The 12197-nt window shown below is 39.4% G+C and overlaps 2 protein-coding genes across 2 annotated transcripts in view; one reads left to right on the top strand and one right to left on the bottom strand.

Moving 5' to 3' along the window:
• Positions 1-1562: 1562 nt before the first annotated feature.
• LOC102207549 (5-beta-cholestane-3-alpha,7-alpha-diol 12-alpha-hydroxylase) lies at positions 1563-3286 on the bottom strand. The gene has a single exon (XM_005721508.2). It carries the CDS (start codon positions 3166-3168, stop codon positions 1603-1605), a length of 1566 nt encoding a protein of 521 aa, XP_005721565.1. The 5' UTR covers positions 3169-3286; the 3' UTR covers positions 1563-1602.
• A 5736-nt stretch (positions 3287-9022) lies between these two features.
• gjc2 (gap junction protein gamma 2) overlaps positions 9023-12197 on the top strand; it is a 15226-nt gene continuing 12051 nt past the window's right edge. The window contains exon 1 of the mRNA XM_005721507.1: positions 9023-9098. The gene's annotated coding sequence lies outside the window, so the exon portion shown is untranslated. The remainder of the gene's footprint in view (positions 9099-12197) is intronic.

Below are 12197 nucleotides of genomic sequence, written 5' to 3'. Positions count from 1 at the left end.
CCTTCATTCTAATTTGTGTTGTACAGTTATTTCATTTTTAACCTTAATTTATATTTTATTCCTTCCTAGTTAAATTGACCCTTTTTAATTTTTCATATTTATTTCCTATCTTATTCATAGCCTTTTCCTTTTTTTCCCCCCTTTAGGTCACGAGCAGTTGTCCAAGCATTTCACTACATATCGTACTGTGTATGACTGTGTACGTGACAAATAAAATTTGAATTTGAATTTGAAATAATAAGGGAAGAATTCTGGATCAGAATTATGATCGAATCTTTTGGCCATAGTATATACAGTGTTCTGGAGAAGGTATAAAATGTCACTGTATGCGCATGCGTGTGTGCACTTGTTTAATCAGCTACCATCTTTCCTATGGACTTTTTAATGAGTCCATAGGACTCTACTCTACAGTCACAGATCGACAGCAACATTTTACCCCATCAGGTGAAACATAGGCTACGTTTACTTTGCATTGACCCCACCTGATGACAGTGATATAGTATGACGCGATTCCATATTAGATTCTTGATGAATTTGGGTTGTTGTTGTTCAGCCTGGTTATATGTGACCCTTTTTAACTTGTTTTGTGATGCTCTCCCTTCTCTCAAAACATACAACTCAGATGGCAGGTATCAGGAAAATGAGGACAAGTGAGTTGGACATTGACATCAGCTGTTGTTCTAGTTCATTCTATTAAGAAAACAAGTTCGACTCAGGTAATTTTCTGCACAAGAGATAGAAAAGGTTTGGGTCATGACTTTATTGTTTTGAATTCCGAGATTAAACCCCACTGGCTGAGCAGGTGACCATATTCTATACAGTTCAATGTTGGCAGTTTGCTGTGTGTCTTTCACTGTTCTCACTCCCCTCTTGACTGCTGCACTGTCAAAATAAAGAAGCTGGCACCTGGGAGGAGTCAGTTCAGTTATTGATAATGCAAATGACAAAACAGACCATGTGGCTTGCAGATGTGTGCAGTTCAGCATGGCAATGGGTAAAACTGAAGAAGATACAAAGCCCTAGAAATAACAAATATAACAAATCAAATCAAAGAAAACCAAAAAACCATGCATATACTATGAATAACAACTGTGCTGAGGTCAGTTCAGGAGGCTTCCCACCAGAGAACTCCATATGAAACTCTTTGCTAACCTCAACAAACCAGACTAGATGAACAGATATACATATGTAATGAGACCAGTACAAATGCAATACTCATGTAGACTTATTCCAATTAAAGCCTTGTTTATTCACAGAGTAACAAAGTGTGCAGAAGCAGAATCACAGAAAATTCAAAAATCTGAAATTTTAAGAACAAAAAAACAAAACTGTTTTCTCTCCATTGTGTATCCAGCCTCTTGCCCTATAGCAGTTGGAAAAGACTCCAATTCCACTGCAGTCTTGGACTGGATAAATAGAAGGAGATGGACGGCTGGCACTGATTTTCAGAAAAATTCTACTTAATTTGGATATGGAAAATGTAACAGAAAATCTGCAATACATGTGTTCCCATGCTTCATTTTATAAGTCTCCATGTATCATCAAAAGAATTATACAAAAAAAGGTGTTTAAAGATAAGACTTTTGTTTTTATCTGATTGGCTTAATATCTGAGTCTGTATCTGAACTGGACATCTCTGACAGGTTGCATCGTTCCAAATCCGTATCGACTGAGGTCAGTTTCAGGAATCTTCTCATCCGGATTCATCAGCTCAAGTTCAAAATAGACCAACATGAGGAAAACAAACTGTTTCAGCTCATTGGTGGCAAAGAAACGGCCAGGGCACATGGAGACCCCGGATCCCCAGGGCATGGTGTAATATTTTACCTTCTTTCCTGCTTTGTAAAAATCAGTTTTCTTGGTCCCGTCTGGATTCAGGAAGCGGTCATATTTGAATGAGTGCGGCTCAGGATGGATCTCTGGGTCATGGTGGACAGAACTGAAAGGAAAGATTGCAATTCTGTCACCCTTGCGAAGTAAATATTCTCGCCCATCAGCCATCTTGAAGGTCATGTCCTTTATCACTGCCCTGGTGAGGAGGGGTGCAGCAGTGAGTCGGAGGTTCTCTTCGACAGCACTGTCCAGGATCGGTGTTTTCAACAGCATTTCACAGGTCAGGTTGACCATAGGACCACCGGGCCGGACCTCCTGTCCAGATTCTTTCAGAACTTTATCCACTTCTTCCTTCACTGCTTTCATGGCTTCTGGGTGTTTCATGAGGAAGAAGAGCAGCCAGAATGAAGAAGGCCCTGTGTTGCTCTGAGAGGCCCAAAGAAGCACAAACATGTATCTGTTTATCATTGACATATCGATGCCCATCTCCTCTTTACCCTGCTGTATGTCCCACACCCAGCCACTGATATTATCCTTGGTTTTCATTTTCAGTATTGACAGAACATCCCAGAAGTATGCCTTCAACCTCTCTGCAGCCAACTTTTCCATCGGTGGGAGGACCCCATACGCCAGTCTGGGGAAGAGCTGGTCATATTTACGAAACTCCTGAAACAAAGCTTCTGATTCAGCTCTGTCTTTCTCTTTGGCTTTCTCCTCACTTTGTTCTGACTTGGGTGGCACATTGCCAAACAAGGCCAAATATCCAGCTCTGAAAACAACATTGTAGCTGTACCTGAACAGTCCATCTTCTTTCCAGGTCCTGTCCTCTGCAGCTGATCCAATGTTGTGCAACAACATGTTCTGCAAATTACTCATAAAAGACTGGGTCAGTTCTTGCAGACTTTCCCCCTTCAGGTGCTTGTTGCTGGTAATGCGGAGAATACCGTGCCACCCTTCAACAGCTTTATATCCAAACACTCTGTGCGCCAGATGCAGAGCAACCTTTCGAGCGTCCAGTTTGTCCCGACTCTCCTTAATGAACCCCCCAAATGAAAAAGGGTCCTGGACAAATGTAATATAAAACCCTCCCAGCTGTACTGTAAATATATCACCGTGCTTCTTCTTTATTCTCTCTAGGAACTTCAAGGTGTTCCTGCGAAACTCTAAGACATGACCCAACCAAGGAATGAGCCCTTTATCGAGGGGGGGTTCTCCTGGTCGCTGCTGTCTGAACACTCCGAGAAGGTACAGCCCTCCGACCAGACAAGCAAGAAAGCCAAGAAGTATCGGCAGCAGCAGCTCCATGACTGATTCAGTTAACCAGCACAGATTCATCTGAAGGAAAGTTTCAGGCCTGCTATAATGAACAGACCTTTGCTCCTCCCCCAGGATAGGTTTCTGCGAATTTGTTTGGAATTGTTTACTAAAAAAAAAACAAAAATGTACTTAAGTATCAATTGAGGACACGATTTTCCAATTGTCCTAGAGATTCCCCTCTTTCGAAATCCAAAAGAACATACTGTAGCCTGCAGTGATATTATGTTTATGTTAACAGCTCTATGACAGCAGGTATGAAGAGATTGTGGAGCAATGAGTGCACACTGGCAAGAAATATCACTCTAGTTAATCATAAGTAAGAAAAATAAAGTTTTGAGGGGTCAATGGCATTGCATGCTGTTGACACTAGATGCGTGATTCTGGTTTATTTTTTACCAGAATTGTTTAGGAACAGTCAGTCATTGTTCAAGTAAATTATAACTAAGAAGAAAACTGTCACGGTTCTGGGTAATTTTGACCCAGCTTTTTCGGTTTCTTTTATTTTGGTGTTTTTCTAGATTATGTTCATTATATTTATGTTCTGATTCTTTAGCTGTCATGTGTTGATTATTGTCAATGGAAAATTGTACTAAGTAGCCAGTATTTTTCCTTGCTTAGAACTGATTGTCCTTTGTAAAACGTGTTCTGATTATTCTATCTGAATCTTCCCCAGTTCTGACCTCGCACACACACACACACACACACACACACACACACACACACACACACACACACACAGTCACATGCTCACGTATCAACATTCCACTGAACAAATGTTTTTATTTTTCTTGTGTCTAAATAAAGACAAGTGCAAGAACAGAGCGCTGATCACAGGGCCCCCACTCTCGTGTGAGCGCTCTGCGACCACCCTTGCAAGAAAAATCTGCAGCGTGTGTGTGTGTCTTCACTCTTAGACTCTCAGCTGAAGAAGTGTCTTTTAGAATAAATCTCTTGACATTTATTATAATTATTCTGGTTTAGGCTTTGTTCTCTTGCCCTCCTGTTTAGTATAGGTTTAGTTCTGTGCTTAGTCTTCTCTGCTCGTGTGTCCCTCTGTGTAAAGTCCATGTTTCTCAGTCCGCATCTTTTGTGAATTGTTTCTGGTTTCCTGTTTTACTTTGAAAGTTCATGTCTCATGTCAGTGTGTTCAGTTTTACTTCTCCCTTGTCTCGTTAACCTAATTTCTCCCAGCTGTGTCTCCCTCCTGTTTCTCATTCCCTGATTACTTCCCTGTGTATATAAGCCCTGTGTTTTCCTGTGCTCTCTGTCGTGTCGTACTTTCTCCATGCTGTGTGTTTGTTGTGTTCCAGTATTCCAGCACCTCTGTTCAGAGTTTTTGTTCTTTTCTTGTGAGTCTTATTTTGAGGAGTTTTTCCAGCAATAAAGCTGCATTTTCAGTTTAAGTCCTGTCTCTGAGAGTCCTGCATTTTGGGTCCTTTTTCCTGCCTGCCACACAGCCAACCATGAAAAAAACAGGTTTTGACACTAGGCCTGCCAAATGGCCTTATTTTTTTGCAGAAGAGTTTAGGATAGCTAAATAAAAATATAAAATATCAGCTCATTTGGGCCATGCCTTTTTTCTTTTTAGAATTCTGAGATTAAAATCAGGCACCAGTTTAGTTCTCTGGTTGTGAAGGTGATGATCTACAAGACCGCTGAAATGCATTCGTTCTTTGCTCTGTGTCTTAACGATCAGTCTCTCCCTTTCTCATTGTGCCAAATCTAAAGTTTGGTGGAGGGGAGATTATGATGTGGGGGTGATTCTCAGGAGTTGGGCTTTCCCCCGTAAATCCAGTGAAAAGAACGCAAGAATGCTCAAAACTTCCCCGAAACACATTCCTAAACAATATGGCAAGCCTTCCCAGGGGAGTTAAATTAATATTAAACCCTATGGATCAAGAATAGGATGTCACTCAAGTTTATATGAGTGGGAAGACAGACCAGCAAATACTTTTGGCAGTATGGTGTATCTGCAAACTTGCGTCTTCCTAAGAAAGTTAATAGGCTTTGTGTTAGGGGGGAGTGAGTTTCCACACTAGATCCTTGGAATGAAACTCTTCTCCAGGTCTTACAGTAGGTGCTTTCATGGTTTTGCAATTAGGAGGTTGTCCACCTCCTAATTGCACAGGAGGTTTTTTTTCTCCTTACACTTCCATAGCATACAGGTTCCTACTGGTGGTTTCCAGTCCAGTCCTTTGTTAAAAACCCAACATAAGCCCTAATTAAAATGGATCCTCCATACAAAAAACTACAGGGTGGGCCATTTATATGGATAGATACACCGTAATAACATGAGAATGGTTGGTGAAGTGGTCATATTCAAATATGACCGCTTCCTGAATCCAGACGGGACCAAGAAAACTGATTTTTACAAAGCAGGAAAGAAGGTAAAATATTACACCATGCCCTGGGGATCTGGGGTCTCCATGTGCCCTGGCCGTTTCTTTGCCACCAATGAGCTGAAACAGTTTGTTTTCCTCATGTTGGTCTATTTTGAGTTTGAGCTGATGAATCCTGATGAGAAGATTCCTGAAATTGACCTCAGTCGATACGGATTTGGAACGATGCAACCTGTCAGAGATGTCCAGTTCAGATTCAGACTCAGATATTAAGCCAGTCAGAGAAAAAAAAGGTTGTCACTGAGAAAAATTGGGATTATTTTCTATCAGTTATAATTGAATCATAGTATTATTGTGAAAGCTCATTTTTTGTATAATTATTTAATTGACTGAGTTTACCTGAACCCTTATAAAGTGAAGCATGGGGCAATTCAATTCAATTAAAACCGATTTACTCACCATGACCACAGTCCCTAGATAGTTCTTTGTTTTTCTTTGACTTACTTTATTACCACTACCATGGAGACTATATTTTTTGGTAGCGTTTGAATGGACGTCAATCTTTCTGTTTGTAAACATGATAGCTTGAAAAACTTTCAGTGATTTCTGAAAGTATTTAGAGTGTGGTCATATTAACAGTCCATTTGACTTATGTCCAATGCGATCTTTAACTTCATCTTATTGATTTAAGATTTTGGTTTAAAATGGACTAAATGTCTAAATGTTGGGTGTAAAAATCATATTAATGAATGTTTCAGGTATTTATTAAAGCTGTGAGGGGATCAAATGCACAACAACACACACAGAGGCAGTGACTTTATACCCTAAATTCCACTATATTGTTACATAACACACAGCCTTGTGTTTAAAATCTTACATATAAAACCTTGTTAACTTGGATTTTTTTGGGTCTAAATCTTGCTTTGTTGTTTCATTGCCTTAAGGCATAGTAGACCTACATAGATTTTTTTAATGATTTAATCTTATATGTTAAGCACATTGAGTTTACTTAGAATGAAATGTGCTATATAAATTAAATTCACATTACCATTGTAAATACAGGTCTCATTTAGAAACTCAAAAGTGCCTCAATAGTTTGAAGAAAGGAGAGGTTAACTTCACTCTCACACTATGTTTTACAAGCTCCTTGAGGGTTAAAATATTTAGTGTTGTTTATTGCTGAGCACACACATCAGAGATCTGCTTGCTATATGCTCTGTTTTGGTGTTTAGATCTATTTCAACTGTAGGGAACAATACTCACCTAAAAGTGGTCATAATTATCAAAGAAAAGCAAGGAGGTTCAGATTTCTGATGCAGTTCTCACATCAGGAGTACATTTCCCAATCCATGTTAGTCCTTCTCTTTGGGTCTCACTGCTATTGTTTTTCCACCTATTTCACATTGTAATCTAAGGAGTTTGGAAAGAAAAGCATCTAGACAGACCTGGCTGACTGAGAACCTTCACGGACCTATTTCACATTGTTTTTTATTTATCTATTACGCCTTAATTTCAAACAAAACGTCTGCTGAGATTAACATCTCTTAAACTAAGCTTAGCATCAACACATATACACATAAAACAAAGAATTTACATAGGCAAGAAAAGAGATCACCCAGTAAAACTTTATACATAAAAAATATACTTTAGGCTAAATAGGGCAAAAAAACCACATAAAGTACACAGTAATGTCTACAGGACAAAACATTTGAATTGAAAAAGAAAAAAGCTGACACATTTGCTGTCACAAGCTTTAGGTATGAACAGAAATATCATATGTTATAAACATGTAATATTTTAGAAACAGGTAGAAATGGAGGCCACAGTTCTGCAAGCCTGACTGCTCGTCACTGCTTTTGTGTCCTTTTGAAGTTTAGGGTCTGGCTGCTGGACTGGGGTCAGCATGCAAGCATGGTTCTCATCTAGATTTGTGTTAGGATACTGTCTGTGCAGATGCTTGCAAAGACCAAAGTTGTGTTAACAGTAAAATGTAAGTTGTTTCTGTCTTGAACACAAATTTTTTCCTTTCTCTCCGCTCAGAGTGCCGATGACTGTACAGAACTGTTAGTTCTTGTTTAACCTTTCTGACAGAAAAAAAGACAAAAAGAAAAGCTACTGAGGAGGAATTAACATGAGGCACATATGTATTTCAAAGTATTATTGTTATTAAAGCTCAGGACATTTACATACTTAATCACAATTTCTTCAGCTTGAAACAACACAAAGTGATAAGTGTTATCTGCAGAGATAATCCGATTACTTTTTTCAAGTAACGAGTAAAGTAAGGGATTACTATTGCAAAAAAGGTAATTCGATTACCGTTACTTTCCCGTAAGCACGCTGCAATACTGCGTTACTAAAACCGTGATTTTTTTGCGAGAGTGTCTCATGTCAATGACGTAAGCGAGTGCGACGTTCGTGACAACAGCTGTGTGCAGATCAACAATGGATCATATATCGAGTGCGGAGAGAGTATGAGCGTGCAGCGTTTAAAGCGTGGAAGTACTGACCTTACTTTGAGTTTAATTCCGTAAAAAGTGACAAAAACATTAGCGTCCGCTGTTCACTGTGTGGGAAGATAACTTCTTTTTACAGCGAAAAAACCCCCCTAAACGTCCAATCAAGCACCGAGTGCGCTAACACGGGAAAATTCACAGAGAAACTCCCGGATTCTTCCACTGACATAAAGGCTGCGACACACCTGCACCAGGGCAAACCTCTGCCTGCCCCACTCCTGCTCAACTCCTGCTCAACTCCTGCTCAACAGATAAAAAATAGAGCAACAGGACCGCTGAGTCTGCTGTGTTTTACTTACTTCTATTTGAAAGAGTGAGTGTAAACACAAAAAAACTATTTTATTTTATGTGCTGGAATGTGCAGAAAATAGGTTTAAATGTTAAACAAATTTCTTCCAGTCAGAGAGTGTTGCACATAATTTCATTTTTGCTTGATGCATAAAGTTAAAATATTAAAACTAATAAAACAAGTTTTAAAAAGAGACTTCTTCATTTGATTACGTTTTATATGAAGGATTATGCAGAAAAAGTAGAATCGGGCTGAAGGATCTATCGTTTTATTACCTATTCAGGTTCTAAATCATGTTTTTAAAAAGTAACTAAGAAACTAAGTAACTAATTACTTACTAAAGTAACAGGATTACTTTTGGGGGAAGTAATCAGTAATTAGTTACTGATTACTTTTTTCAAGTAACTTGACTAACACTGGTTATCTGCTGTTTTAACCAGCAGATAACAGTTTATAATTTGGGGAAATAATCTGACTCATGCACCTACAAATATTTCTTAGGTTTAATGTTAACTGATAAATCTCTCAGTAAGTTAAATAGGCCTGTTCCTGGAAACAAAATAAACTGTCGATGGTCATGGCAATAGAGGCACATGAGTCGGGAACAATGGGGCCTTTGGCAGGATGCTGCTTTCCTGAGTGTCCTGCCTGTACTTGGTGGTGAGGGGTTTTGGATAAAAAGGCCCCTATTGTCTTGCTCATCCTTCTTCTGAGCTTTAGCAATGAAAGGATGCTTCTGGATGCCTGCCCAGTGTGCGTTACTATAAATTCTAAACACAGTTTCTTCTTTACCCACATGGACAGGTAGGTGCAAGTCTTTTATTGTCCTTTGACTGTAGTGCTGTGGATTATGCTGAACATTAGTTTTAAAGCTTAAAAATTAATTTATGCATCAGTAGACGGGAAATCAGTGAGTGCCTCCCATTGATCCCCTCAGAATAAGTCAATTCTTTTTTTCTTTTTTGTACTTTATAGCTTTTTTGGCTTCATTAAATAGGAGACAGGAAAAAAGACACGCTGTGGAAGAGAGCCAAAGATGAATAATAACTACTGATAACCAGACTTTGGCAAAGTGGTGACACATCTGAATAACTTGCAGTTATGCATAATTGTTTGAACTGATGATCTGGGATTCTGCAGTTTTTTTTAAGAAAATGCTTCAAGTGACCTTTTCAACTTGTGCACAACAAGTTCTCCTTCTTACGTCTTTGCTGAGTTCATTGTGTCCCATTGTTCTGAGTATTAGTCAATCGAGTGAATGTTATCAAATTAACCATTACCAAGAGAAAAAACATCCGCTGGCCTTCTCAAGTTAAAAGACGTTGTAGAAAATTAGTTCCTTCACCTATTGTGAAGGATCAGGTGATAAGTTGGGGCCTGATAATTCAAAATCTTGTATGTGAGGAGAAGGGCTTCAAGCTTCTATTGGGCAGTAACCTTCATGATAGTTCTCCAGTTTTCTTGAAGAATTTTAAAAGCTCTTCTTTGGGTGTTGGCTGTTTTTTGTTCTATCCTCTGGCAAGATGATTGTACACTTCTTAAATAATAATACTGATAATGTTTTGGGGAGGTCAGTCCATGACTGATAGTTTTCCATTGTGTGTTTTTCTGTCCTCGTATGCTTTACTGGATTGGTAGTGTTTGAAATCATTGTGATGCTGAAAAATAAAGCTGTTGTCAGTTAAATGCTTGCATACATGGTGGATCAAAATCTGACGGTATCTTTTTGGGCTCATAATTCCATCATTTTTTTACAAGATCCCCAACACCACCGTAGTTTTGTCTCCACTTTACGGTAACATATTTGCGTCACTGTTGCCAGCGTCATACCGTGACACCGTGTTATGGTAAGTTACCGTTCTTCAGGATGATACTGTTGCTGTTGTGCTATAATAGTCTTGGAAAAATTATGCACTGTAGCGTCTTTTACGGTGATAGTGACGCCAGTGAGATACCGTTATGCCTTTTGTCGTAAATTACATTGGCAAAGTAACATCATACTGTGGTTAAGAAATTGGTACACTACCGTTTATTCACTCTATGTCACTGTTACAAGGCTTCAAGGTAATAAACTGCAATATATTTACTTTGGCTGAAATGGAACCAAAGGCTGAACTATATTTTACCAATGACTGTAGACACTGCTGTTGTACTTCTCTGCTGGCCTCCTCTTTACACTGATTTTCAATACTGAAATGATCTCACTTCCACCAAGATCATTTCTTTTTGAGGTGTCAGTGAACAACTGATGGGCCGACTGCAGGGCTAGATGCATCTCTCAGGTCCTGTGTCAGAGCTTTTAAAGACATTACTTTCAGATACTCTTCATCTGCTGTAGTTTTCTAGGCCTGCCACTTGTTCTTTTGTCCTCCACACATCCAATTTCCTCTGATTTTTAGGAACACACTATGAAAAGTACTGAGATGTGACAAGTTTGCACATTGGGAATCACTTGTTGATGGAAAAATACTATTTTATACCAGGTGAATTACCTTATCTTTTTTTTATATTTGATTTAAATTCAACAAAAGAAATGGGATAAAAATATGTGTTTTGCAAGAGGCTACTAATAACAAAGTGCCTAAAGATACAATTTAAAACGGAGTCTCTTTACATTTTCTGTTTATGTGTAGACACAACACCGTTCATCCCTGCTTCAGGTATCTTTTTATGCTTGAAGGCTTCATTGGTGAGTGCTACATGGCTTTAATGACCCCAGAAAGTTTGGCTCCTTAGAAGTAAAATATGAAGATGATGAGAGAGATGAGATAGCCTTTATTTGTCAACCGCAGTTGCCCACAATCGAGATGACAGACCTTACCAACTGTACATACAATACACACACATCACATTGGGGAGAGAGGTCACGGGAAAAAAAAACATTGAAATGTGTAACACAAAAGGATAATCTAGGAATGCACAGATATCAACACACCATAACACAATAAAACACAGACAAGCAACATGGGAGAATATTCCAGTGTATACAGCTGGATCTGGGACCGCTGCAATCGTCAATCGCGCCTCCAGCTGATGCGCTGTCCATGGGAGGTAAGCATGGGAGGAGGCGTTAGATTCGGGGGAGGGTTGGTGATAGTATCAGTATCACTGTACATGTTTCGTGCGTGTGTGTGTGTGTGTGTGTGTGTGTGTGTGTGTGTGTGTGTGTGTGTGTGTGTAGGTGGCCTTGATGGAGGGACAAAGAGTTCTGACAACAATCTATTATCATTGGAAGAATTTGTTGTTCCAGTCCGCTTTGACCCTGGCAGGTCTTCAGCTAGCGCCAGTGGGATAGCCGCATGAGTAAAGATGGTGAATGTTTGAGTTAGTGCGAACAACTGCATCCAATTTTTATAGTTGGTCTAATATTGAGAGAATTGGTCACCAATTGCAGCTCCAATTGGTCACCAATTCTCTCAATTCCCTTAATTCCTGTTCTTCTTCTCCAAGATCTTATCCATATTGTGTTCATTAACACAGTCTTACTCACAGCCTTGCCCATCGTCTATCATGTCGGCCAGCTTTATGGGATTTTGAACAGCTGTAGCTGCTTCTTGTTCTTCGACAAGCCAAGTCCGAGCCAGCTCCAATCAGCCAGAACTCTGTTATTGTGGTTCCAAATTGGTAGATGTCATTCAATGTCCTCCACCGAGAGTGTCGCCAGACACACGACACAACCGACCATCGAGTATCTAGCAGCAACCGTCCCCGCAGGACAATCGGGCACTCCCAAACCCAGGAGGGTGTGAATTTTGTTACTGGACCAGTTGATCAAATCCATAATTCTTTAGGGATTAGACAACAAAGACTGAGAAACTATTTGAGGGTTAGAGTCAGTGTTGGGTAAGTTACTTTAAAATAGTAACTTAGTTACATTACTAGTTACTTCTCTCAAAAGTAACT

The sequence above is a fragment of the Pundamilia nyererei genome, unplaced genomic scaffold (genome assembly GCF_000239375.1).
Source record: "Pundamilia nyererei isolate P.nyererei 1_Seehausen unplaced genomic scaffold, PunNye1.0 scaffold00004, whole genome shotgun sequence".
NCBI lineage: Eukaryota > Metazoa > Chordata > Actinopteri > Cichliformes > Cichlidae > Pundamilia > Pundamilia nyererei.
Note: the sequence above shows the minus strand (reverse complement) of the source record. Positions and strands in the feature narration are given on the sequence as shown.

Bases quoted from the DNA above. Each gene is read 5' to 3' on its own strand.
- LOC102207549 (XM_005721508.2), bottom strand. From the start codon at position 3,168: ATGAATCTGTGCTGGTTAACTGAATCAGTCATGGAGCTGCTGCTGCCG.